General features: G+C 53.5%; 1 protein-coding gene, 1 long non-coding RNA gene and 1 pseudogene across 3 annotated transcripts; 2 read left to right on the top strand and 1 right to left on the bottom strand.

Moving 5' to 3' along the window:
• Window positions 1-1,187: 1,187 nt before the first annotated feature.
• On the top strand, window positions 1,188-6,206 carry LOC144929246 (uncharacterized). The gene is made up of 2 exons (XR_013634531.1): window positions 1,188-1,872; window positions 2,562-6,206. It is a non-coding gene; the product is annotated as an uncharacterized LOC144929246 (long non-coding RNA).
• Window positions 1,586-19,254, bottom strand: LOC140897921 (C-type lectin domain family 2 member B-like; annotated as a pseudogene). The gene is made up of 7 exons (XR_013634587.1): window positions 12,289-19,254; window positions 11,293-11,438; window positions 11,094-11,107; window positions 10,083-10,184; window positions 8,771-8,958; window positions 7,925-8,028; window positions 1,586-4,327 (listed from the first exon to the last, which is right to left on the bottom strand). The product of XR_013634587.1 is annotated as a C-type lectin domain family 2 member B-like (transcript).
• Window positions 16,900-25,997, top strand: LOC140897912 (C-type lectin domain family 2 member D). The gene is made up of 5 exons (XM_073311189.2): window positions 16,900-17,276; window positions 18,384-18,494; window positions 19,621-19,808; window positions 20,551-20,654; window positions 24,203-25,997. The coding sequence occupies exons 1-5, from the start codon at window positions 17,183-17,185 to the stop codon at window positions 24,351-24,353; spliced, it is 648 nt and encodes a 215-aa protein (XP_073167290.1). The 5' UTR covers window positions 16,900-17,182; the 3' UTR covers window positions 24,354-25,997.
• Window positions 25,998-27,779: the final 1,782 nt, after the last annotated feature.

Raw genomic sequence — 27,779 nt, 5'->3', positions numbered from 1 at the left:
ACAAGTCCACTCAGTCCGACTTCAGCCAATCGCTGAGACAAACAAGTTTGGTTACAATTTGCAGGAGATAATGTTGCCCACTTCTTATTTACAATATGACCTGAAAGTGGGAACAGACGTTCGCATGGCACTGCACAGGATATTTATGTGCCAGATGTGCTAAAGATTCATATATCCCTCCATGCTTAAACCACCATTCCAGAGGCCATGCGTCCATGCTGATGATGGGTTCTGCTCGATAACGATCCATGGCAGAGCGGACTGAGGCATGTTCATTTTCATCATCTGAGTCAGATGCCACCAGCAAAGGGTTGATTTTCTTTTTTGGTGGTTTGGGTTCTGTAGTTTCCGTATCAGAGTGCTGCTCTTTTAAGGCATCTGACAGCATGCTCCACGCTCCGTCCCGATCAGATTTTGGAAGGTACTTCAGATTCTTAAACCTTGGGTTGAGTGCTGAATCTATCCTTAGAAATCTCACACTGGTGCCTTCTTTGCATTTTGTCAAATCTGCTGTGAAAGTGTTCTTAAAATGAACATGTGTTGCGTCATCATCCGAGACTGCTATAGCATGAAATATAGGGCAGAATGTGGGTAAAACAGAACAGGAGACATACAATTCTACGCCAAGGAGTTCAATCACAAATTTAATTAACGCATTTATTTTTTTTAACAAGCATTATCAGCATGGAAGCATGTCCTCTGGAATGGTGGCCGAAGCATGAAGGGGCAGATGAATGTTGAGCATATCTGGCACATAAATACCTTGCAATGCCGGCTACAAAAGTGCCATGCAAATGCCTGTTCTCACTTTCAGGTGACATTGTAAAAAAGAAGGGGGCAGCAGTATCTCCTGTCAATGTAAACAGAACTTGTTTGTCTTAGCAATTGGCTGAACAAGAAGTAGGACTGAGTGGACTTGTAGGCTCTAAAGTTTTACATTGTTTCATTTTTGAGTGCAGTTATGTAAGCAAAAAATCCACATCTGTAAGTTACACTTCACAATAAAGAGATTGCACTACAGGACTTGTATGAGGTGAATTGAAAAATACTATTTCTTTTATCATTTTTACAGTGCTAATATTTGTAATCAAAAATAATCATGTAAAGTGAGCACTGTGCCCTTTGTGTTCTGTGTTGTAATAGCAATCAATATATTTGCAAATGTAGAAAAACATCCAAAAATATTTAATCAATTTCAATTGGTATTCTATTGTTTAACAGTGTGATTAATCACGATTAATTTTTGTAATCACAGTTAATTTTTTCAGTTCATCACGTGAGTTAACGGCGATTAATTTGCAGCCCTGCTTTTTACACAACTGTAGGGGAAACGTCAGCAATGTCTAGAACTAGAGCTGATAGAGTGTACGCCTAGGTCATGAAAAACGTGAAAAGAAATGACAGTCTGATGTCCTTTGAAGGAAGTAGAAAAGTGAAAGTCCTCCGCCACTTTTCAAATGGAGGGAACTGTTAAGAGTAAATGTTTCTTTCCCCTCCAAAACTGAATGAAATCCTCCCTCCCACCCTCAAAGCCAGTATTTCCATTTTAAGTCCACTCCCCCCATCAAAAAATGAAAAATGGCAATCAAAATAAAACCTTTCATTTGGGTCAAAATGGCATTTTCCATTAAAAAACAACTTTGAACAAGAGTTTTCATCCAGCTGTAGTTTGAAGGTTCAGGATTAATGACACCTCGGTTCCCATCTCTCCCTCCAGAGGGATCCGGGTGCAAACTCTGCCCCAGGGACTGGCTGCTGCACGGGGACAAGTGCTACTGGCTGTCTAAGGAGTGTAAAGACTGGACTGGGAGCCGTGACGACTGCTCGGGGAAGAGCTCTCGCATGCTCGTGATCCAGAACCGGGAGGAGATGGTAACAGAAAATACAGGCTCATCCAACTCCAGCTGGAGAAAGACGTGTGTCACTAGTTACAAACCCAGTGTAGCCTGACTCTTTCCCCCCGCCCCCGAATCAAACTCCACACTGGGGTGTTTTCTCCCCTTCTGGGGGTCTGGCTTATTAACATACAGTTCAGAGCAAGAACCCCACAGCTTTCCCACCCCAGACTGCCCAGCTGGCTCCTGCAGGCGTTTCACTCCCAGGCCCTCTGTCTGAGAGCTCAGCAGAGCCCTTCTGCATAGAGCTACTCACACAAACCTCCTACCTCATCAAATCTCTCCCTGCCCAGACTGGCTGCCCTTGTAGCCCCACCAGACCTGGCTCCTGGTCACCTGCTTCCATCACCTTTGCCTCTGAGTCCAGGGGCACCTAGTCACAGGTGAGGCTCAACCCAGGACTTCCTTAAAGGGCCAGCTCACCCTGTGCCACCAAGGACGGGTACTGGCGTTACCATGTCTGCATAGAGAGAGCCACGTTTACCTGCACTGGGACCCTGCCCGCCCAGGGGAGAGGGTGAACTAACTCAGGGGCTGGTGGGGTCTCCTGCTGGCATTATGGGCAGAGCTACTGAAGGAGAGAGCAGGCACTTCATGGGATCACTAAGGGAATTCTAGCATGTTACAGGATACTCATCCCCACCCCCTCTGCTTTGCACATCACAGGATTTCATGCAAGATGTTGTACAAGATGCAAACGACATCTGGATTGGCCTTAAAGTGACACCCCCGGGGGGAAATAGACCTGGGTGGACGGTTCCCCATTAGATCCAGTGGATAATGTACTTAATTTTTTTAGGTTTTGCATCTTTAGGAAGCTGCTTCTCAAACTCTTCCTTGGCCTGCCTCCTTATACTTTACAATTTACTTGCTGGAGTTTTGCTCCGTCCTAGTTTCCTCATTAGGTTTAGACTTCCAGTTTTTCAAGGATGCTTTTTGCCTCTAATTGCCTCCATTATTCTGCTGTTTAGCCAGGATAGCATTTTTTTGGTCCTCCTCCTGTCTTTTTTTATTTGGGGTACACCCTTAGCCCTGGTCTACACTGGGTGTGTGTGTGTGGGGGGGATCTAACCTAAGATATGCAACTTCAGCTATGAGACTAGCATAGCTGAAGTGGACTTCCAGGTCGACTTCCCTTGGCATCTTCCCGGGGCTCCCCCCTCCACTCCGCCTGCACCTCTCGCAGTGCTGGAGTACCGGAGTCGACGGGAGAGCGCTCGGGGTTCAATTTATCGCGTCTAGACTAGACGCGATAAATTGACCCCCAATAGATAGATCGCTACCTGCGCTTCCGGCGGGTAGTAGAGACCTGCCCTTAGACTCTGTCTACATTACAGACTTATGACAGTGTAACGATGTTTCTCAAGGGTGTGAAAAATCCACCCCACAAGCGATGCCGGTATCCTGACCTCACCCCCAGTGCAGACAGCACCACGTTGAGGGGAGCCCTTCTCCTGTCCCCATAGCTACCGCCCTTGGGGAGGGGGATTGGCTCCGCTGATGGGAGAAGCTCTCTGCTCAGCGTAGGTAGCGTCTTCCCTGCAGCGCTGTGAGTGGAGACAAGCCCCTCGTCCGAGCCTCATGCTGTTTTTAAGGAGTGTCCGTGCTGCTAGGAGACATTTGACCCTGGTGACAGCTCTGTGCAATTTCCATCCAACAAGTATCCGCATGGTTTTGTGGTTCCCCTTTTAGAAGTGAAATATTACTGCTGTGGGCTGGTCTGGTATTCCGTCCCCTCCAGGGATACTAAATGTCATGACACTGTGGGCACTATTGCTGGGCAGTTCAGCTCCCTGCACCTCTTGGAGCAGATCCTGTGCTCCACTGAGGACTAAATCAGGAATTGCCTCTCCCCTTGCGGGGGCCAGGGCCCACTTCTCCAAGCAGCAGTCACTGATGGGGGCTAGAAATCATCTCTCTGCATGATGCCCCGAGGTGACAGTTAGTCTGTCTGCTCCAATCACTCTTTATCCCGAGTCTGGAACAGGGTTAACAGGAGAGAATAAGGGACCCCCACCCGACCACCACCTCAGACTGTCCCCTAGCTCAGTGGCGAGAGGCTCCTCCTAAGAGGTGGATTTCAGCTGTTCCATTGGCGGAAAAAGAGACGGCACGGGTGGGGGGGCCAAGATGTGCAAATAGCATCTCTGGTTTTCACCTGAGTCCACAGTGCTCTGCCCAGTGATGCGCAGAGCATTCCCCAATATTCCGGAATTGCTCAGATGTGATTTTGTAAAGAGATCAGTCCGGCTTTTCCGGGACTAATTCCACAGTACTCTCCTTACGAGCCCCCTACCACGGCAGCCTCCTGTGCCTGTGTAAATGCATCGGGTTTGGTGCAGATCCAGTGTCTCTCACTGGTGCATCGCAAGCTGCTGACCCCATTCTCATCATTCAGATATGCGCACTCTCCTCCTCCTCTTATCACAAACCTGCAAGACAGAAGCCAGGGAGCTGGTGTCAGGTAGGAGTTGGGTGTTTCCTGTCAGTCACAGGCAGGGAGAGATGCTCTCACACAGTGCAGGGAGCTGCTGCACTCACAGCCCCTCATGACTCCCCTTCCTGCTCCTGCCACAGGCCCCAGCTAGAAAGGGGGCAGTGGGGCAGCAAGGCCAGGAAAGGTTCGAAGATCAACAGACCTCCATGGAGCATTTATGCCGGGTGGGTACTAACCCAGTTCTACTCTCTCCCCCGCACCCCCCACACACCCAGCTGGGTCTGGATGGGCCCCTGCAGGCCCAACCCACCCAAACGGCCCTGGGCGCAGGTTCCAGGTGACTCTCAGCGTAGCGAGGAGCAGCAGTAACGCTGCACAGAAGAGCTGGGTCCAGGGCTCCCTGGACAGTTTCCATCAGCTCTCAGGCCAGAGGCCTGTCAGGACAGGCTGTATTGCAGGGGACGGCTGGGGTGAAATGCCAGCAGCGCAAACCCAGCGGCCATGGGGTGACCCCAGCCACTCACACAGAGCTTCCCGTGAGAGCTGGAGGCCAGCGCTTCCCACCTGGGAACAGGGTGGGATCCAGGCCCACAGGCAAATCCTCCCCCATGGTCCCATCCTGGCTACTCACAGTAGGCATGTGCTGGGCTGGCAGGAGGCCCAGCACTACTCTTTGGGCAGGCCGGGATCTCCCTGCCCTCAGGCTACCAGCCTCTGGCTCGGGGTGAGGTCTGTCCCAGAGAAGGGAGAACCCAGCTCACAGCCACCTGAGCAGATGGTTGTGGGTGGCTCTCCCACCAGCATCACCCCAGACGAGCTCTGAGGGGATGGCAATGATTCACCCAGAGCCTTCTGCTAGGGTGGGCGCCCGCAGGGTGGCAGATTTCAGGGTTAACACCCCACTGAGATGCCTGTTTACCCAGTTTGGGTAAATTGGCGTCACATTAGCTATCCTCTAGTCATCGGGTACAGAAGCTGATTGAAATGATAGGTTACAGACTACAGTTCGTAGTCCTGCCATTTCACATTTGAGTTCCTGGTCCTGGTGACTTGTTACTGTTTAGTTTCTCAATTTGTTCCAAAACCTCCTCGAATGACACCTCAATCTGGGACAGTTCCTCAGATTTGTCACCTAAAAAGGACGGCTCAGGTTTGGGAATCTCCCTCACATGCTCGGCCACGAAGACTGCTGCAAAGAATTCATTTAGTTTCTCTGCAATGGCATGGTGCCCGCTGCCGTGTAGACAGACCCCAAACAGGCCTGCTAACAGATGGGCTCAGGATGCAATCACAGAGACAGACTGCTGCCGACATCAGGGCATCCTTGCTGGAATATGTGAAAATATCTGACCCGGATCAAACAACAGGTCATCAACTGACTTGTTTTCTAAGCCTCCTCTGGGCACATTTTCCAGCTTCCCATCAATCGCAAAGGGCTTTTTTAAAAATGCCATTCAGCTGTAAGTACCTAAGACTGGGCACATGGGTCAGACCAATGGTCCATCTAGCCCAGTGTCCTTTCCTCCGATACTGGCCAGCGGTAGGTGCTTCCGAGGGAATGAACAGAACAGGGTCAGTTTCGAGTGATCCATCCCATTCACACCCAGCTTCTGGCAGTCAGATGTTTATGGACACTCAGAGCATGGGGCTGCATCCCTGACCTTCCTGGCTGATAGGAACTGGTCGAGCTATCCTCTGTGAACTGATCTACTTCTTGTCTGAACAGAGTTATACTATTGGCCTTCACAACATCCCCTGGCAACAAGCTCCACAGGTTGACTGTGTGTTGTGTGAAGAAATACTTCCTTGGTTAGTGTCAGACCTGCTGCCTATTTATTTAATTGTGACAGGTTTCAGAATAGCAGCCGTGTTAGTCTGTATTCGCAAAAAGAAAAGGAGGACTTGTGGCCCCTTAGAGACTAACCAATTTAGTTGAGCATGAGCTTTCGTGAGCTACAGCTCACTTCATCGGATGCATTCAGTGGAAAATAACAGTGAGTAAATTTATATATACACAGAACATGAAAAAATGGGTGTTTAAAACTATTTCCCCTTGTTTATTTCTCCCCCCCGCTCCCCCACTGTTCCTCAGACGCTCATGTTAACTCCTGGAAATGTACTGGAAATGGCCCACCTTGATTATCACTTCAAAAGGTTTTCTCTCTCTCCCCCCACCCCACTCCCCTGCTGGTAATAGCTCATCTTAAGTGATCACTCTCCTTATAGTATGTATGTTGAACACCCATTTTTTCACGTCCTGTGCGTATATAAATCTCCTCACTGTATTTTCCACTGAATGCATCCGATGAAGTGAGCTGTAGCTCACAGAAGCTTATGCTCAAATAAATTGGTTAGTCTCTAAGGTGCCACAAGTCCTCCTTTTCTTTTTTCATTTAATTGTGTGACTGCCAGTTCTTGCATTATGTGAAGGAGTAAATAACACTTCCCTCTTCACTTTCTCGACCCCACTCATGATTTTATAGACCTCTTATATCCCCCCCTTAGTCGTCTCCCCTCATACGGAAGCTGTTCCACATCTCTAATCATTTTCGTTGCCTGCCTCTGTACCATTTCCAATTCTAATAGATCCTTTTTGAGATGGGGCAACCAGATCTGCACACAGTGTTCCAGGTGTGGGGGTACCATGGATTTATACAGTGGCATGATGATATTTTATGCCTTTTTCTCTATCCCTTTCCTAACGTTTTTTAAAGGATGCTCGTTTTTTGCCTCTAACCACCTGGCATTTCCCCCCCACACAAGGATGTTAAATTTAATTACATTATGGTCACTATTACCGAGCAGTTCAGCTACATTCCCCTCTTGGACCGGACCCTGTGCTCCGCTTAGGCCTAAATCAAGAATTGCCCCTTCCTTGTGGGTGCCAGGATTAGCTGCTCCAACAAGCCGTCACTGATGGTGTCTAAAAATCACTTCTCTGCATCCCATCCAGAGGGGACATGTTCCCAGACAATATGGGGATAGTTGAAAACCCCCATTGTTATTCAGTTTTCTACTTTTGTAGCCTCTCTAATCTCTGTAAATTTCACAGTCACCATCCTGGTCAGTAGTATACTCCTGCTGCTAGATTCTTATTCTTCAAGCATGGAATTTCTATTCTGAGACATGCTAGCATACAGTTGGATTCGTTTAAGATTTTTACTCTAATTTCCTCTATGCTCTCCTGGACATATAGTGCCACTCCCCGGCCACCGTGACCTACTCTGCCGTTCTTTCAGTGCTGATGGTCCAGGGTCAAACCCTGCTATCGGCTCAGCTGGGGTTTGGTTATTTGATCACACCCAGATCCCACTGAAATCCCTCTTGGGATGTCGTCTGGGCCATCTCTACTGTACCCCAGTTCTCATGGCAGCCCCAGGCACTCAGCATTTGTGACTATCAGGCATCTTTAACGCACATGGCCCCACTAAAGCCAGACAGATCTGAAAGCTTTGGCCAGTCTCCCAGCAGACAACCCTTGCTTCTACCCATCACTAATACACAGAGTACATAGCACTGACTGGTGAGTCGGTTGAACTCGGTATCTCAGACACCAGGGACCCAAAGCCCAGGCAATTCACAGAGGACTTACAGGTTGTTGAATTTGGAGCCATCGGCCCATTTCCAGAGCTGCCCAGGGTCCCTCCGGAGGCCAATCCAGTGGTCAAATTTGCCTTTATAGCGTAGCAGGAAAGCCTAAAAACAGCAGAGGGAGAGGTGGGGTCAGAGCACAGGCTCTGTGCACCAGAGAATCACAGGGATACACTGAAGGGCTCTGTTTTCCTGGAACAGCTGGGGATTTTCGCCTCCCTCTTGCCCAGCTCTGGGTAATTCAGTATTAACTTTCCCATCCCAAACCCAGCTCCCCCTCACACCAAACTGCCCTGGGCTGGAGCAGCTCTTGGGTGCTGCCGGGTCTAAGCTGCCCCCGAAACTCTCCATAGAAGGCCACATTCTGTGTCAAAGCCTCGCCTTACAGAACAGCCGAGCTCCCCTCCCCATCACAGGGGAAGGGGAAGGAAAGAGCCCAGCTGAGCTCAATAAGGGATGCTGGGAAGGGCCAGGGATGAGAGTAGAGCCACCAAATCCTCAGCCAGAAGGGGACAGGGCTAAGAAGAGCCCCCCCATCCTCATCTGGCTGCCCAAGAGCACTGGCTCTTCAAGTCAGTCTGGGATCTCAGTACCCCTTTGGCCCCATGCCACCCAGAAGACACTCAAGCCAGCCTAGCCCGAGAGAGGGGCGGTCTCCTTTTGAGAGGGCTGACAGTGAGTGATCCCCGCAGCCAGACACGGACACTAGAGGTGCCCCGGGCCAGCCAGCCAGGCCTGGCATTCAGCAACTGGAAGCTCATTTACTCAGAGCTGCTCCTCGAGCCCAGGTTCTCCTGCAGCAGCTGCTGAGCCAAGACCAGAAGGTTGCAATTGGAGCATCTCTCACCATTTCCTGCTCACTGTTGATCTCAGCCAGGGAGGCACTGAGCACAGAGCAGTAGGTCAGGCTGTAGGTCCAGCTCCTTTCGGCCTCAGAGAAATAGTAGCATTTCCCTCGGTATCCGATCCAGCCATCTGGTCACGCGGGGCCAGCAAGGAGGCCCAGATCAGCTGACGGAAGCTGAGGTCTCCACACTGAGAATGAGACAGGGACACATGGTGTGAGCGAGACCCGCCAACGAGGAGAACCTGGGGAGATCAGCCCCTGCGCCCCAGGCTTCTGAGACACCTCGAACCAGGGTGGGTACTGAAAGGCCGTGAGGGAGCCAGGAGGACGCTGGGAATCCAGCCCCAGAGGGGGGTTATCTGACTCTGGTCTCCCTCTCTTGGGTTCACATTCAACAGGGATGCAGCTGATAAACCGCTCATGCCATGAAGCCCAGGACAGAGAGCTGGGCCCAAGCTCAGTGTTACAACACGGGGTGGGCAGAGAGCTGCAGAGGGAGGGGACAGTTACCAGGGGGCCAGCAGGGGGGCAATAATTAATGGGTAGGAGATTAACTTCAACATGATTTGCCAGGTCTAGTACCCCAAGGAGTTCTGCTAGCCTGGACTGCTGCCCCCTCCCCCTGCTCTGCGCTTTGCTTCCCTGGAGAGGCAGGTTGAGATGAAGATGGGAACAAACTCCCTTCCCTTCAGGAGACCGAACTCCCGCTGCCCGGCCTGTCCAGCGCAGCCAGCCAGCTTCACGGTCACCACAAACAGCTGCCATCTGCGCTCGCACATGCTGTCTGTGCAGGCGGGGACGTCAACAGCGCGACGAGACCCTGCCCTGCCGAGGTCACCAGTGGGTGGGTTTCACACTGCGTTAACGGGGCTGTCGGTACTGCGTTCCACGGCTCCTTTCAGTGACACGCCAGCACCTGCCCAGCACTGGGCACGACCCGGCGATGCAGGAAGGCCAGGCTGGCACCTCAGGGCGACACGCTGCAGGCAGAGGGCCCAGCTCATTGCTGCCCTGCACCGTCAGTCACCCCCACTCTGCACAGGTATCCGTGACCGTGCCTGGGGCCCGGCAACAGTGACTTGGACCCAGATGCTCAGAGATGGGCTGGGGGGAGCTAATTTCACTCCTGACACAGAGAGTGCCCAGGTGCAAGGGTCTGGGAGGGAGCAGGAGGGGGGTCTTGGAGGAACATCCCCCAGGAATCCTCTGTCCCAGGGGCACAAGCCAGAGAGGCCAGGAGGAGAGACTGACTGTGGTGGCTCCAGGGGGAATGGGATGTGCAGAGAGGGGGAAGGGAAGGGTGAGAACTCACCTGCCAGGACAGTGATGAGAACTAAGAACATGGTTGCGAGGGCGACTGCGAGCACAATTGTACATTTCTTGGAGTTACATCTCCTGCAGTTGCGACGAGGGTCTGAAACAGAAAGACCCGTCAGGCAGGGCCGCGAGGACACGTCTCCCTGGCGGCACCAGGGCTGGAGCTGCCTTAGAACAGTGGTTCTCACCCACCGGTTCGTGTACCCCTGGGGGTAAGCAGAGGTCTTCCACGGGGCACATCAACTCATCAAGAGATTTGCCTCGTGTTACGACAGGCTACATAAAAAGCACTAAGTCAGTACAAGCTAAAATTTCCTACAGACAATGACTCGTTTATACTGCTCGATAGACTATACACGGAAAGGTACAGCGTTGATAGTCCAATCGATCTATTTCATAATTAAATACGCAACAATCAGAGAGAGTCAGCAATTTTTCAGGAATAGTGGCTGTGAAACTTTTGTATTTTTATGTCGGATTTTGGAAACAAGTTGTTTTTAAGTGAGATGAAACTTAGGAGAGTGCAAGACAAATCAGCCTCCTGAGAGGGCGACAGTCCTCTGGAAAGGCTGAGAACCACTGGACTCGAACATGCACCGTTCTGCCGATTGGTCCTTCCGTCAGACGCTCTGGGAGAGGAGCCCGGAGGGTCAGGCCGGCTGGGGCTGGCAGAACAGCCCCTCCTTCCCCTCAGCCCAGTGCCCTCCCCTGGGCACTCCCAGCCAGGCTGCCAGGAGGCCTGGTGAGCTCAGGGGCGCAGAGATAAGGACCCGCATGTTCTGATGGCAGTTGCTCAAACTGGCCCCCCGCACCATCCCCACCCCCATTCTGCCCCCTGCCAAGCGCTGGCTGGGCCCACACTGCCGAGTGCCCCTGTCCCCGCACACTGGGGTCTCACACTGGCCATACGCAGCAGAAGGGGCGAGAACCAACCAGGCAGAGATGGGCCAGGGCTGTCACAGGGGGTCTGACACACCCAGCCCAGGAGGGCTCTGCACGGCCCCACGGCCACCGCTGTGTCTGCCAGACAGCAGCTGTGAGCCAGGGATTGGTGCCCTGAGAGCCCCTGGGGGTGATCCAGTCCCTGCTGCCCACAGACAGGGGGTGTTGCTGGGCACTGGCTGCTGCCACTGAGAGCCTGGCCCCATGTGGGGCAGCCTCAGGGTCTCTCTCCAGCTTGTTCCCTGGCAGTGACACCCCATTACCTGGCTCCACTGCCCTCAACAGGCCACTTCTGCAGCGGCTCTTCGCTCCCAGCAGGTCCAGCTGCTGGCCCCATCGTCTCTCTCAGCGACGCTCGGGCTGCACATGCTGCTGGAGACGCTGGGCTGGGGTCGGCTCCTCTCTGTGACTGGGTCCGATTCAGCAGCAGCCGCCGAGCATATAGGAGAGGGGCGGTTCAGAACAACTTTGAAATCCCCACCCCCTGCATAAAGCGTGTGTGAAAGGAAGGACTCCACCCTGACATCTGGAGCTTGTGGCTGCTGCAGTTTTAACTTCCGTTCACGCTCCTCTGTTGCCTCTGTCCCCTCTCCCTCTCCGGGCTTGGGGGGGCTCCATCCCCTTTCCCTCCCCCTCTCCGGGCTGGGTGAGGGCACCCTCTCCCTCCCACTCCCCCTCTCTGGGGTCAGGGGGGTCTCCGTCCCCTCTCGCTCCCCCTCCCCCTCTCCGGGCTGGGTGGGGGGCTCCATCCCCTCTCCCTCCCCCTCTCCGGGCTAGGGGGTGGAGGCCTCCGTCCCCTCTCCCTCTCCCTTTTCCTCTGCGGGCTGGCGGGGGAGGCCTCCGTCCCCTCGCCCTCTCCAGGCTAGGGGGGGAGGCCTCCGTCCCCTGTACCCCTCCCCCTCTCTGGGCTGCGGGGGCTCCATCCACTCTCCCTCTCCCTCTCCCTTCCCCTCTCCGGGCTGGGGGGGGCGGCCTCCATCCCTTCTCCCCCTCCCCATCTCCGGGCTGGGGGGGGCTCCGTCCCCTCTCCCTCCCCCTCTCCGGGCTGGGGGGGGGCTCTGTCCCCTCTCCCTCCCCCTCCCGCTCTCTGGGCTGGGGGGGGATCACCATCCCCTCTCCCTCCCTCTTCCCCTCTCTGGGTTGCGGGGGTGTCACGGAGTCCCTGGGTGATGCTCTGGAACTGCTCCCCATGAAGCCAGGCAGGACTCTGGGGCAGTCTCCTCTCTGGGAGCAGCCTGTCTGCAGGACACCCAGCTCACCCGGCTCCATCTTCCTGGGTCTGACCTCGGAGCATTCAGCCTCCTCTGCCCCTCCGTGCGCTTCCCACAGCGAGTCCGCCCAGGCGGGGTCCTGGAGGGGCCAGAGGGTCCTGCCCCGCAACTCCGCAGTCAGACGTGACTCTCAGCCAGACAGTAAAACAGAAGGTTTATTAGACGACAGGAACATGATCTAACACAGAGCTTGTCGGTGCAGAGAACGGGACCCCTCAGCTGGGTCCATTTTGGGGGGCAGTGAGCCAGACAACCACGTCTGCACTTCACTCCATGTCCCAGCCAGCCCCAAACTGAAACTCCTTCCAGCCCCCCCTCCTCTGGGCTTTGTCCCTTTCCCGGGCCAGGAGGTCACCTGATTCCTTTGTTCTCCCACCCTTTAGCTCTCATCTTGCAGGGGGGAAGGGCCCAGGCCATCAATGGCCAGGAAACAGGGTGTTGGCCATTATCTGGGTCCAGACCCCTGCACACACTGCCCTCTAGAGCTCTGCAATGATCATACACCCTTATCCCACCCCCTAGATACTTAAGAACTGCTTAGGGGAAACTGAGGCACCCCCACACTCTTCAGAGGAAACATTAAGAACAGTCCCACTTCATCACATCTCTCTTCCCTTCGAGATCGAACTGAGTGGGGTCACTTTAGCCGGTGACCTGGGGAAGTTCGAAGCCACCAATGTTCCTATGGATGCCCCAACATCTCTCCCATTCCTTGGTGGGAGTTACCCCAGAGCCTTCCAGTTTCACGCCCTCCCTTAGGTTGGGGGTGTCAATAGCACTCGCAGGCCGCATGTGGGAAGGTTTATGCGGCCTGTGCCCTTTGGCCACCCCAAAACTCCAGAGGGTCAAACTGGAATCGGGTCTTCTCCCAGCGCTCCAGTCTGGAGGCCTGCAATTCGGGCTCTCTTGGTTAAGAGCCCCCCTCTTGACCTGGGCCACATACTGTTCACTTACAGAACTAGCATGGAGACATTCCTTTCTCCACAACCTTGTCTCCCCAACAAGCTGGCTAAACACAGCCACTTGGTCAGAGGACTGTTTAACTTTCTTAACAGCTTTCACTCCATCTGAGACCTTCTCAAAGCTCTCCACCCTGGATCTTTCAACAGGAAAGTCAGTGGCTTCATTCACAACAGAAAATTTCTGGCTGTTAGGAACAGAGACTTTCTGCTTAAATCACTTTTACACCCTTCAGTTGCAGTAAACTGCTTGCAAAGACTCCATGAGGATTCCTTTCCCTAGGGCTTGTCTATGCAACAATTCACCCCTCACAGAAATTCGGCTCTTACCCTCTTCACCGAGGGCTTGCTCTAGAAACAAGCCCTAGGAACACTTTCCTGAGCAACAACAGACTCTTTCTGGGTCTCCCTTACATCCAGAATCACCTCTAGCCCATCAGGCGGATTCCTACCCAATCCCCCTTTCAGGCAAACTTACAGACTTCCTAGATAAAAGGTCAGAAGCCTTCTCCTTCTCTTTGCCACACACTAGGAACAGGCAAAACACAAGCAACGGAATTGTCTGGGCTCTGGGATTTTACATAGACACTGACTGGATGCGACCTAGTTACAGGGCCATTCTCCCGAGCAGACACAAACTTAGGACCCTTCCCTTCCTGGGCTTTAGCTGAATCCAGAACCAGCTCTGAGACAACTGCACGACCCTCAACCCTCACAGGCTGAAAGGCCCCTTCTGTCTGCTCCACAGACAAAGAAGAGCCGGACACACTTTCTCCTTTCCCAGACCCACAGCTTGGGATCTCATTCCCCTTGTCCCAGCACACAAGGCTGGTCACAGACAAGTGCTTGGAGATCAGGGTAGCTCCCTCCATAGGCAAGTCAACACCCTTGACAGACACGGGCACGTTTCCTTCACTGTCACAATTCTCCACCCAGCTAACAGGTAAGGGCCAGGGACACTCATCTTCCACTCTCCTCGCCTTCCCACCCTGCTGCCTAGACAAAGCCATCAGCTCACAAGACTGCCTAGGCTCATCCAGACTTTCCTTACCAAGCACCTTGCCACTCCCAACAGATCCCCTGCCCTGCCTATGTCTACCGCCACTCAGCTGGGGTCTCAGCTCCCACAGTGCTCAGCGCTGCCCTTGCTGTCCCAGTGGGGTAGGCAGCGAGCTTGCTGCTTTCCTCACTGCATCAGAGCCAGCGAGAGCCCCACTCTGGTGTGCAAGGGGTGGGGAGCATTCCTCTGTCCCACGCAGCCCCAGGGATCTGGTTACAGGCAGGCAGGTAGCCTGAGTCTAGCAGCTCCTCCCAGCTGCCAGCCAGGTCACCTGCATTTTTACAGACCATTTCCCTCTCCACCGATTGGTTCCCTGGATTCAAATTCAAACCCTTGGCAGTTACAGGAGCAGGGCCTGGATCCTGTCCCAAAGAGACACAGTCACCCCACAACAGGGTCTCGCAGCTGGTATCCTGGAGCACCCCAACGGCCAGCCAGCCCGACCCCTCCTGGGTCTGCACAGGGATCTGGGCCATAGGTAGGGCAAGGGGCTTCATCCCTGGGACCCTCACCCAGCTCACACAGCCCCTCAGTATCTGAGGCTGCACCACCCAGGGCCTGACAACAGTTCTCTCTGTCTCAGGATCTCGCCACCCCACGAATGTCTCCCCATTGACCATCACCTTCCACTTCCACTGGAGGTCCAAGGAGCCTGACCCCAGGAAACTCCACACAGACATATCGGTTGGGGTCAGGAGTGGGAGCCTGTCCACCTCCCCACCCATCTGGCTGACGGAGACTACGACCTTGGGACCCAGCAAGGGGGCTAGACACTGAGGCTTTTCCGCAGGGTCCCCCTGGTTCAAATCGCCAGCCTGCTCAAAGGCAGTGAGGTGGCATCCACATCCCCCCCTCCTTAACTAGGGGCAGCAATTTAGTCTCGAGGTTCCCTGCGGAACTGGCCCCCCGGGGTCTATCCCCACTCACCCCGGGGAGGTCCCCTGGGCCTCTCCGCTCCCCCCACCAGCCAGCTCATGCTGCTGCTGCAGCTCTTTCTCAGGCTCTCGCTGTCTCTCACAGTCCTCTTGCTCTCTCGGACTCAGCTCCAATCCCGTCTGTCTCCAATCCCCCGATGGGGAACCGGATCATGAAGACCCTTGTCTGGTCCTGGACAGGAGTCTTGGCAATGCCTGGCTCCTACTCCAGCTGCTCCCAGATCCTGCTATAGCCCCATTTGGGGTCAGGAATCTGTCCCTTAGAGCCGTCATCCTCCTCCAGCTGCATGATTAACTGTGCTTTGGTGAACTTTCCAATGCTCAACCCGCTCTTTTTGCACAGGGTTACAATGTCCTTCTTAAGGAGACGGTGACAGGCCATCACTCCGCTCTTCCCAAGTTGTTGTGGACTCACAGGCCTGTGTGTTCTCAGCTCCTCACAGTTTCCAGGGAGAACCCCTAGTGTGCCAGCCCTTCTCCAGGTCACCGCCTCTTTGCCAGGGTCGAGCTGCAGGCTCCTCCGCCCCTGAGACTGCTCGCTGCAATCCCCAGGGGGACCCCCATTACTGCACAGTCCTTCTCGCTCTGGTCACACACTCCCAGGGGTTAAGCGCCCCCCGAAACTGCTCCTCTGAGCCTTCAGCACACCTGGTCCTCATCAATCCCCCTCCGTTTTACTGCTCCCCAGTCACTTACTGCAGGAAGCGCCGTCCACGGGGTGCAGTAGATCCCACCCTGCCACCAGTTCTCACGGAGTCCCCGGGCGACGCTCTGGAGCTGCTCCCCATGAAGCCAGTCAGGACTCTGGGGCAGTCGCCTTCCTGTGAGCAGCCTGTCTTCAGGACACACAGCTCACCCAGCTTCCACCTTCCTGGGTCTGACCTCGGAGCATTCAGCATCCTCTGCCCCTCCGTGCACTTCCCACAGCAAGTCCGCTCAGGCGGGGTCCTGGGGAAGCCAGAGGATCCTGCCCCCCAACTTCGCAGTCAGACGTGACTCTCAGCCAGCCAGTAAAACAGAAGGTTTATTAGACGACAGGAACATGATCTAACACAGAGCTTGTAGGTGCAGAGAACGGGACCCCTCAGCTGGATCCATTTTGGGGGCAGTGAGCAAGACAACCACGTCTGCCCTTCACTCCATGTCCCAGCCAGCCCCAAACTGAAAAACCTCCAGCCCCCCCCTCCTCTGGGCTTTGTCCCTTTCCCGGGCCAGGAGGTCACCTGATTCCTTTGTTCTCCAACCCTTTAGCTCTCACTTTGCAGGGGGGAAGGGCCAGGCCACCAGTTGCCAGGAAGCAGGGTGTCGGCCATTGTCTGTGTCCAGACGCCTGCACACACCTGCCCTCTAGGGCTCTGTAATGATCATACACCCTTATCCCACCCCCTAGATACTTAAGAACTGCATAGGGGAAACTGAGGCACCCACCACACTATTCAGAGGAAACATTAAGAACAGTCCCACTTCGTCACACCCCCCAAGCCCAGAGAGGGGGAGGGGGAGGGAGAGGGTACGGAGCCCCCCCCCAGCCCGGGGTGGGGGAGGGAGAGGGTACGGAGCCCCCCCCAGCCTGGAGAGGGGAAGGGAGAGGCAGAGGGAGAGGGGACAGAGGCCTCCCCCCCTCAACCCGGAGAGGGGAAGGGAGAGGGAGAGGGGACAGAGCCCCCGCCAGCCCGGAGAGGGGGAGAGGGAGAGGGGACAGAGGCAACAGAGGAGCGTGAACGGAAGTTAAAACTGCCAGATGTCAGGGTGGAGTCCTTCCTTTCACACACGCTTTATGCAGGGGGTGGGGATTTCAAAGTTGTTCTGAACCGCCCCTCTCCTATATGCTCGGCGGCTGCTGCTGAATTGGACCCAGTCACAGAGAGGAGCCGACCCCAGCCCAGCGTCTCCAGCAGCGTGCAGCCCGAGTGTCGCTGAGAGAGACGATGGGGCCAGCAGCTGGACCTGCTGGGAGCGAAGAGCCGCTGCAGGAGTGGCCTGTTGAGGGCAAGGGACACCTGGAGACTGGAGGGGAGCCAGGTAATGGGGTGTCGCTGCCTGGGAACAGGCTGGAGAGAGACCCTGAGGCTGCCCCACATGGGGCCAGGCTCTCAGTGGCAGCAGCCAGTGCCCAGCAACACCCCCTGTCTGTGGGCAGCAGGGACTGGATCACCCCCAGGGGCTCTCAGGGCACCGATCCCCGGCTCACACCTGCTGTCTGGCAGACACAGCGGTGGCCGTGGGGCCGTGCAGGGCCCTCCTGGGCTGGGTGTGTCAGACCCCCTGTGACAGCCCTGGCCCATCTCTGCCTGGTTGGTTCTCGCCCCTTCTGCTGCGTATGGCCAGTGTGAGACCCCAGTGTGCGGGGACAGGGGCACTCGGCAGCGTGGGCCCAGCCAGCGCTTGGCAGGGGGCAGAATGGGGATGGGGATGGTGGGGGGACAGTTTGAGCAACTGCCACCAGGACATGCGGGTCCTTATCTCTGCGCCCCTGAGCTCACCAGGCCTCCTGGCAGCCTGGCTGGGAGTGCCCAGGGGAGGGCACTGGGCTGAGGGGGAAGGAGGGGCTGTTCTGCCAGCCCCAGCCGGCCTGACCCTCCGGGCTCCTCTCCCAGAGCGTCTGACGGAAGGACCAATCGGCAGAACGGTGCATGTTCGAGTCCAGTGGTTCTCAGCCTTTCCAGAGGACTGTCGCCCTCTCAGGAGGCTGATTTGTCTTGCACTCTCCTAAGTTTCATCTCACTTAAAAACAGCTTGCTTCCAAAATCGGACATAAAAATACAAAAGTTTCACAGCCACTATTCCTGAAAAATTGCTGACTCTCTCTGATTGTTGCGTATTTAATTATGAAATAGATCGATTGGACTATCAACGCTGTACCTTTCCGTGTATAGTCTATCGAGCAGTATAAACGAGTCATTGTCTGTAGGCAATTTTAGCTTGTACTGACTTAGTGCTTTTAATGTAGCCTGTCGTAACACGAGGCAAATCTCTCGATGAGTTGATGTGCCCCGTGGAAGACCTCTGCTTACCCCCAGGGGTACACAAACCGGTGGGTGAGAACCACTGTTCTAAGGCAGCTCCAGCCCTGGTGCCGTCGGGGAGACGTGTCCTCGCGGCCCTGCCTGACGGGTCTTTCTGTTTCAGACCCTCATCGCAACTGCAGGAAATGTAACTACAAGAAAGGTACAATTGTGCTCGCAGTCGCCCTCGCAGTTGTGTCCTTAAGTCTCATCATCACTCTTACTGTCCTGGCAGGTGAGTTCTCACCCTTCCCTTCCCCCTCTCTGCACATCCCATTCCCCCTGGAGCCACCACAGTCAGTCTCTCCTCCTGGCCTGTCTGGCTTGTGCCCCTGGGACAGAGGATTCCTGGGGGATGTTCCTCCAAGACCCCCCTCCTGCTCCCTCCCAGACCCCTGCACTTGGGCACTCTCTCTGTTGGGACTGAAATTAGCTCCCCCCAGCCCATCTCTGAGCACTCTGGGTCCAAGTCACTGTTGCCGGGCCCCAGGCACGGTCACGGATACCTGTGCAGAGTGGGGGTGACTGACGGTGCAGGGCAGCAATGAGCTGGGCCCTCTGCCTGCAGCGTGTCGCCCTGAGGTGCCAGCCTGGCCTTCCTGCATCGCCGGGTCGTGCCCAGTGCTGGGCAGGTGCTGGCGTGTCACTGAAAGGAGCCGTGGAACACAGTACCGACAGCCCCGTTAACGCAGAGTGAAACCCACCCACTGGTGACCTCGGCAGGGCAGGGTCTCGTCGCGCTTTTGACGTCCCCCCCTGCACAGACAGCGTGTGCGAGCGCAGATGGCAGCTGTTTGTGGTGACCGTGAAGCTGGCTGGCTGTGCTGGACAGGCCGGGCAGCGGGCGTCCGGTCTCCTGAAGGGAAGGGAGTTTGTTCCCCTCTTCATCTCAACCTGCCTCTCCAGGGAAGCAAAGCGCAGAGCAGGGGGAGGGGGCAGCAGTCCAGGCTAGCAGAACTCCTTGGGGTACTAGACCTGGTAAATCATGTTGAAGTTAATCTCCTACCCATTAATTATTGCCCCCCTGCTGGCCCCCTGGTAACTGTCCCCTCCCTCTGCAGCTCTCTGCCCACCCCGTGTTGTAACACTGAGCTTGGGCCCAACTCTCTGTCCTGGGCTTCATGGCATGAGCGGTTTGTCAGCTGCATCCCTGTTGAATGTGAACCCAAGAGAGGGAGACCAGAGTCAGATAACGCCCCCTCTGGGGCTGGATTCCCAGCATCCTCCTGGCTCCCTCACGGCCTTTCAGTACCCACCCTGGTTCGAGGTGTCTCAGAAGCCTGGGGCGCAGGGGCTGATCTCCCCAGGTTCTCCTCGTTGGTGGGTCTCGCTCACACCACGTGTCCCTGTCTCATTCTCAGTGTGGAGACCTAAGCTTCCGTCAGCTGATCTGGGCCCCCCTGCTGGCCCCGCGTGCCCAGACGGCTGGATCGGATACCGAGGGAAATGCTACTATTTCTCTGAGGCCAAAAGGAACTGGACCTACAGCCTGACCTACTGCTCTGCGCTCAACGCCTCCCTGGCTGAGATCAACAGTGAGCAGGAAATGGTGAGAGATGCTCCAATTGCAACCTTCTGGTCTTGGCTCAGCAGCTGCTGCAGGAGAACCTGGGCTCGAGGAGCAGCTCTGAGTAAATGAGCTTCCAGTTGCTGAATGCCAGGCCTGGCTGGCTGGCCTGGGGCACCTCTAATGTCCCTGTCTGACTGCAGGGATCACTCACTGTCAGCCCTCTCAAAAGGAGACCGCCCCTCTCTCGGGCTAGGCTGGCTTGAGTGTCTTCTGGGTGGCATGGGGCCAAAGGGGTACTGAGATCCCAGACTGACTTGAAGAGCCAGTGCTCTTGGGCAGCCAGATGAGGATGGGGGGGCTCTTCTTAGCCCTGGCCCCTTCTGGCTGAGGATTCGGTGGCTCTACTCTCATCCCTGGCCCTTCCCAGCATCCCTTATTGAGCTCAGCTGGGCTCTTTCCTTCCCCTTCCCCTGTGATGGGGAGGGGAGCTCAGTTGTTCTGTAAGGCGAGGCTTTGACACAGAATGTGGCCTTCTATGGAGAGTTTTGGGGGCAGCTTAGACCCGGCAGCACCCAAGAGCTGCTCCAGCCCAGGGCAGTTTGGTGTGAGGGGGAGCTGGGTTTGGGATGGGAAAGTTAATACTGAATTACCCAGAGCTGGGCAAGAGGGAGGCGAAAATCCCCAGCCGTTCCAGGAAAACAGAGCCCTTCAGTGTATCCCTGTGATTCTCTGGTGCACAGAGCCTGTGCTCTGACCCCACCTCCCCCTCTGCTGTTTTTAGGCTTTCCTGCGGCGCTATAAAGGCAAATTTGACCACTGGATTGGCCTCCGGAGGGACCCTGGGCAGCTCTGGAAATGGGCCGATGGCTCCAAATTCAACAACCTGTAAGTCCTCTGTGAATTGCCTGGGCTTTGGGTCCCTGGTGTCTGAGATACCGAGTTCAACCGACTCACCTGTCAGTGCTATGTTCTCTGTGTATTAGTGATGGGTAGAAGCAAGGGTTGTCTGCTGGGAGACTGGCCAAAGCTTTCAGATCTGTCTGGCTTTAGTGGGGCCATGTGCGTTAAAGATGCCTGATAGTCACAAATGCTGAGTGCCTGGGGCTGCCATGAGAACTGGGGTACAGTAGAGATGGCCCAGACGACATCCCAAGAGGGATTTCAGTGGGATCTGGGTGTGATCAAATAACCAAACCCCAGCTGAGCCGATAGCAGGGTTTGACCCTGGACCATCAGCACTGAAAGAACGGCAGAGTAGGTCACGGTGGCCGGGGAGTGGCACTATATGTCCAGGAGAGCATAGAGGAAATTAGAGTAAAAATCTTAAATGAATCCAACTGTATGCTAGCATGTCTCAGAATAGAAATTCCATGCTTGAAGAATAAGAATCTAGCAGCAGGAGTATACTACTGACCAGGATGGTGACTGTGAAATTTACAGAGATTAGAGAGGCTACAAAAGTAGAAAACTGAATAACAATGGGGGTTTTCAACTATCCCCATATTGTCTGGGAACATGTCCCCTCTGGATGGGATGCAGAGAAGTGATTTTTAGACACCATCAGTGACGGCTTGTTGGAGCAGCTAATCCTGGCACCCACAAGGGAAGGGGCAATTCTTGATTTAGGCCTAAGCGGAGCACAGGGTCCGGTCCAAGAGGGGAATGTAGCTGAACTGCTCGGTAATAGTGACCATAATGTAATTAAATTTAACATCCTTGTGTGGGGGGGAAATGCCAGGTGGTTAGAGGCAAAAAACGAGCATCCTTTAAAAAACATCAGGAAAGGGTTAAGAGAAAAAGGCATAAAATATCATCATGCCACTGTATAAATCCATGGTACCCCCACACCTGGAACACTGTGTGCAGATCTGGTTGCCCCATCTCAAAAAGGATCTATTAGAATTGGAAATGGTACAGAGGCAGGCAACGAAAATGATTAGATATGTGGAACAGCTTCCATATGAGGGGAGACGACTAAGGGGGGGATATAAGAGGTCTATAAAATCATGAGTGGGGTCGAGAAAGTGAAGAGGGAAGTGTTATTTACTCCTTCACATAATGCAAGAACTGGCAGTCACACAATTAAATGAAAAAAGAAGAGGAGGACTTGTGGCACCTTAGAGACTAACACATTTATTTGAGCATAAGCTTTCGTGAGCTACAGCTCACTTCATCGGATGCATTCAGTGGAAAACAACAGTGGGTAAATTTATATACACACAGAACATGAAAAAATGGGTGTTCAACATACATACTGTAAGGAGAGTGATCACTTAAGATGAGCTATTACCAGCAGGGGAGTGGGGTGGGGGGAGAGAGAGAAAACCTTTTGAAGTGATAATCAAGGTGGGCCATTTCCAGTACATTTCCAGGAGTTAACATGAGTGTCTGAGGAACAGTGGGGGAGCGGGGGGGAGAAATAAACAAGGGGAAATAGTTTTAAACACCCATTTTTTCATGTTCTGTGTATATATAAATTTACTCACTGTTATTTTGCACTGAATGCATCCGATGAAGTGAGCTGTAGCTCACAAAAGCTCATGCTCAACTAAATTGGTTAGTCTCTAAGGTGCCACAAGTCCTCCTTTTCTTTTTGCGAATACAGACTAACAGGGCTGCTATTCTGAAACCTGTCACAATTAAATAAATAGGCAGCAGGTCTGACACAAACCAAAGGAAGTATTTCTTCACACAACACACAGTCAACCTGTGGAGCTTGTTGCCAGGGGATGTTGTGAAGGCCAATAGTATAACTCTGTTCAAACAAGAAGTAGATCAGTTCACAGAGGATAGCTCAACCAGTTCCTGTCAGCCAGGAAGGTCAGGGATGCAGCCCCATGCTCTGAGTGTCCATAAACATCTGACTGCCAGAAGCTGGGTGTGAATGGGATGGATCACTCGATACTGACCCTGTTCTGTTCATTCCCTCGGAAGCACCTACCGCTGGCCAGTATCGGAGGAAAGGACACTGGGCTAGATGGACCATTGGTCTGACCCATGTGCCCAGTCTTATGTACTTACAGCTGAATGGCATTTTTAAAAAAGCCCTTTGCGATTGATGGGAAGCTGGAAAATGTGCCCAGAGGAGGCTTAGAAAACAAGTCAGTTGATGACCTGTTGTTTGATCCGGGTCAGATATTTTCACATATTCCAGCAAGGATGCCCTGATGTCGGCAGCAGTCTGTCTCTGTGATTGCATCCTGAGCCCATCTGTTAGCAGGCCTGTTTGGGGTCTGTCTACACGGCAGCGGGCACCATGCCATTGCAGAGAAACTAAATGAATTCTTTGCAGCAGTCTTCGTGGCCGAGCATGTGAGGGAGATTCCCAAACCTGAGCCATCCTTTTTAGGTGACAAATCTGAGGAACTGTCCCAGATGGAGGTGTCATTCGAGGAGGTTTTGGAACAAATTGAGATACTAAACAGTAACAAGTCACCAGGACCAGGAACTCAAATGTGAAATGGCAGGACTACGAACTGTAGTCTGTAACCTACCATTTAAATCCGCTTCTGTTCCAGATGACTGGAGGATAGCTAATGTGATGCCAATTTACCCGAACTGGGTAAACAGGCATCTCAGTGGGGTGTTAACCCTGAAATCTGCCACCCTGCGGGCGCCCACCTCAGCAGAAGGCTCTGGGTGCATCATTGCCATCCCCTCAGAGCTCGTCTGGGGTGATGCTGGTGGGGGAGCCACCCACAACCATCTGCTCAGGTGGCTGTGAGCTGGGTTCTCAGCTGATGGCCTGAGGGCAGGGAGATCCCGGCCTGCCCAAAGAGTAATGCTGGGCCTCCTCCCAGCCCTGTGAGTAGCCAGGATGGGACCATGGGGGAGAATTTGCCTGTGGGCCTGGATCGCACCCTGTTCCCAGGTGGGAAGCGCTGGCCTCCAGCTCTCACGGGAAGCTCTGTGTGAGTGGCTGGGGTCACCCCATGGCCGCTGGGTTTGCGCTGCTGGCATTTCACCCCAGCCGTCCCCTGCAATACAGCCTGTCCTGACAGGCCTCTGGCCTGAGAGCTGATGGAAACTGTCCAGGGAGCCCTGGACCCAGCTCTTCTGTGCGGCGTTACTGCTGCTCCTCGCCACGCTGAGAGTCACCTGAAACCTGCGCCCGGGGCAGTTTGGGTGGGTTGGGCCTGCAGGGGCCCATCCAGACCCAGCTGGGTGTGCGGGGGGGGAGAGTAGGAACTGGGTTAGTACCCACCCGGCATAAATGCTCCATGGAGGTCAGTTGATCTTCGAACCTTTCCTGGCCTTGCTGCCCCACTGCCCCCTTTCTAGCTGGGGCCTGTGGCAGGTGCAGGAAGGGGAGTCATGAGGGGCTGTGAGTGCAGCAGCTCCCTGCACTGTGCGAGAGCGTCTCTCCCTGCCTGTGACTGACCGGAAACACCCAACTCCTACCTGACACCAGCTCCCTGGCTTCTGTCTTGCAGGTTTCCGATTGGAGGAGGAGGAGACTGCGCGTATCTGAATGGTCTGAGTGCGGTCAGCAGCTTGCGATGCACCAGTGAGAGACCCTGGATCTGCACCAAACCCGATGCATTTACACAGGCACAGGAGGCTGCCGTGGAAGGGGGCTGGTAACAAGAGTATTCTAGAATCTAGCCCTGGAAAAGCCTGACTGTGATTTCTTGTGACCATCACATCTGAGCAATTCCGGAATATCGGGGAATGCTCTGCGCATCACTGGGCAGAGCACTGTGGGCTCAGGTGAAAACCAGAGATGCTATTTGCACATCTGGTCCCCGCACCCGTGCCGTCTCTTTTTCCGCCAGTGGAACGGCTCAAATCCAGCCTTTCCAACCTCCCTCAGCTGGACCAGGAGCTCTGCCTAACTGAGCCAAGGCACCAGCCTCAGCTTTCGCTGCCCTGACGTTCCCCCACAGAAGCTTTTTACTCTAGAAAATTATCTATGGAATCTTTGAAAAATATTCATCATTCCCATTCGGTGGTCTGGAATAGAGCTGAGGGGGGATGTTCTACATTCCCGCGTGCCCCCCCGTACCTCCCCAGGAACTTTTTAACAAAGTTTTTTATGGGTCAGTTTTTGGGGTCTTTTTTGGAAACCCAATTGATTTTGAAGTTTACAGGTTTACACCTCCAGTTCCTTTTTTTTGTTGTTGTTGTTGCCAGATATTGCTTTGGATAAAAGCATGAACGTTTTAAACTGGTTTTAATTTTCCATTTTTAGTTTTAAGAGCGCTGCACCTGCCAAGGGAGTAGACCCCCTGTTACACTCCTCGTGGGACACTTAGGGCCTGGAACGTAGGAGTAAGAGGAGAAATGTCTGTTCTCTCCCTTCCTGGAGCCCAGTGGGTTTGAAAAGGGCAGGGAGGGGATTGGTGTGACACAGACAGACCAGGTGCCAGGTCATGCCAAAGTCCCCATGTCTCAAGGGGACCCTGAGAAATACACAGCTGGGATCAGGCTGGCTCATCTGTGTGTTAAGATAGGTATTAGCATTATAAGAATGTGTTCAGCCTTTATTGAATGCTTGTGAGCTGCTGCCGCATTAATCTCATTTCTTCTGACCTCTGTATCCCACACTGTAAGGTAATATTGGAGCGTTTGTTTTGGCAGCCTCTGTGACTGTGTAAATCACCAGACAGAGTGAATTAAGGCATTCAGGAGTGTGAAGTGCTGATCTCCAGCAGCTCAGAGCACAGGGGAGGAGGTGGGATACAAGAAGGAACTGAATATAGCCTGTTGATGCTGGGGGCAGGGTTTTCTAGGCATAAGCAAGAGATCCCCAGCTGCTTAGCCTGGGTTAGCCCTAAAGGACACAGAGTTTATAATGGACCAGTGATACACAGACTGCGGCTCACGAGCTGCAAGTGACTCTTTAATGTGTCTCCTGCTGCTCTTTGTAGCACATGATATTAAAACACTGTGATTTAATTGTTAACCAGTCAGGATGCTTTTACTATGTTATTAGCCACTAAGTTATTTGCTGCGAGCATTTATATAAAAACCTAAATATTTCCCCTGCCCTTCTGTTTAAATAGGAGTAATACTATAGTAAATGAAACAATGAATTCCCGCTACTGTGGCTCTTTTGGGTACGGCTGATCACTAATTTTGCTCCTGAACCACTGAGCTTGGAGCATCACTGCAATAGATGCTTCTGTTACCTTTTGAAACTTTGTAGCTTAGTTGTGTGTGTATGTTCACCCGCTTTAGCCTTGTAAATAAATCTTATTTCCTTTTTAATAAATTGTCCTATAATCAGACTGGCTACGTGCGCGGTCTTTGGTGTGACGTCTAAGGTGCAGTTCACCTGGGGTGCCTGGACCTGTGGGACTGGGAGTAACCTGAATACTGTTGTGATTCTGAGTGTGAGAGACCATCTGTCTCTCAGAGGCAGGCTCACCTGGGTTGCGAGACAGATCGGTACAGTACCCAAGGGGACTGCATGGCTAGGCTGTTAGGATGCCGGAGGAGGTTACCCTGCATGTTTGGTTGGTGAAATCTAGGTCTAGAATTCTCAGCCAGTTTGGATTTGTGCCCTGGTTCCCAGCAGTCTGCCCTGAGGTTGGCGCCACTCTCTCAGGACACTGCAGACAGTGCTATTGCACGGCCTTGGCTCCAGTTCCCTCCTTGCAGGAGAGAGGAGCTGAGCCTGCCCAGAGATGGAGTTTGGGGGACAGATGTATGTGACCCAGGGACCCCTTGGTGCCAGTGGCAGGCAGCGCAGAAGGTTTTCCAGGAATCCCCTGGGTCTGATTGTTACATCAGTCGTTTTAAACCTTTCCAGATGACTGTACCGCTTTCAGGAGTCTGATTTGCCACCTCACTTAAAAAGTGCGACTCCGGTTTCACCTCACTTAAAAACTACTCGCTTACAAAATCAGACATAAAAAATACAGAATCGTCACAGCCACTATCACTGAAACGGCTGACTTTCTCATTGTTAGTATATAATAAAATAAATCAATGGAAATATAAATCTTGTACTTCCATTTCAGTGTAGAGGGGATAGAGCAGTGTAAACAAGTCACGATCTGAAATTTTAGTTTGTACTGACTTCGCTAGTGCTTTTTATGCAGCCTGTTTTAAAACGAGGTAAATATCTGGATGAGTTGATATATCCCCGGGAAGACCTCTGCGTATGGCCAGGAGTACATGTTCCCCTGGTGGAGAACCAGTGGTCTACAGAATAGTTCACCAAAGGGGGCATGCGAGGTCTGTATCAAGGGCCAGTTTTAGGTGAAAAATGCCTTTTTTAGGTGAAAAATGCCAATTCAGCAGTTTGCGAATTCATGTCTGGTCTGCTGAATTGTTCACGTCCAGCCCTTCCCCCCAGTTCTTAAAAAGTCGAAGCATTTCGTTTAGACACTTTCCAAACAAACCATTTTGATTTTTCAGCTTGAAACAATTTTTTGTTTAAAAAAGTCCTTCAGTTTTATTTTAAAAATTCAAAAAGTTACAACCCTTGAAATGTTCCTGGGTCTTTTTTTTTTTTTTTTTTTTAAAGCTTTTCGGTTCATCAAAAACTTGGAAAAATTTTAGTTTTATTCAACCTGCTCTAGGGGCAGGTGAGGATTTTAGTGGTTTATATTTTGGGTCTCTGAGTCTCCTTGTTGCTCAAAGTTTTCTTACCGTAACAAATGTATTTGGGATGAGGGCAGGATGGGCAAAAGCTTCCTAAAAGTGGGGGGGCTGCTGGCACCCAAACTGTGGCCCAGCCCCTGTGCCAGCCCTTCTCCTCGAGGTCCTGCCCCCTCAAACTGCCCCTTTCCCTGAAGCCTCCCCCTCACGCCGCCTTTCTCCCTGAGCTCCCACTTCACGCTGCCCCTTGCCCCCAAAACACCCCCCCCCCCGCTCCTTTCTCTCCCCCCTCATCCAGTCGCTCACACTTATGGCCAGTAAAAAGTGGTGGGCCCTGGTCTCCCATGCATGAGAGTGGGAGAGGATGAAATATTTCAAATATAACTCCCCCCACCTCACAAAAGCACAATTCGCCAGCAACAGCAAAACACGCACCTAACCAACCCGGGCCAGTCACGCTGT

Source organism: Lepidochelys kempii, chromosome 14 (assembly GCF_965140285.1).
Source record: "Lepidochelys kempii isolate rLepKem1 chromosome 14, rLepKem1.hap1, whole genome shotgun sequence".
NCBI classification, from domain to species: Eukaryota; Metazoa; Chordata; order Testudines; family Cheloniidae; genus Lepidochelys; species Lepidochelys kempii.
This window is presented reverse-complemented; position numbering and strand designations above follow the sequence as displayed.

What these genes read in the sequence shown, in the direction of transcription:
- LOC140897912 (XM_073311189.2), top strand. Translation starts at nt 17,183, where the DNA reads ATGGGGCCAGCAGCTGGACCTGCTGGGAGCGAAGAGCCGCTGCAGGAG. An exon ending in TCAACAGTGAGCAGGAAATG is followed by an intron (nt 19,809 to 20,550) that starts GTGAGAGATGCT and finishes TGCTGTTTTTAG; the next exon opens with GCTTTCCTGCGGCGCTATAA. An exon ending in GGCTCCAAATTCAACAACCT is followed by an intron (nt 20,655 to 24,202) that starts GTAAGTCCTCTG and finishes TCTGTCTTGCAG; the next exon opens with GTTTCCGATTGGAGGAGGAG.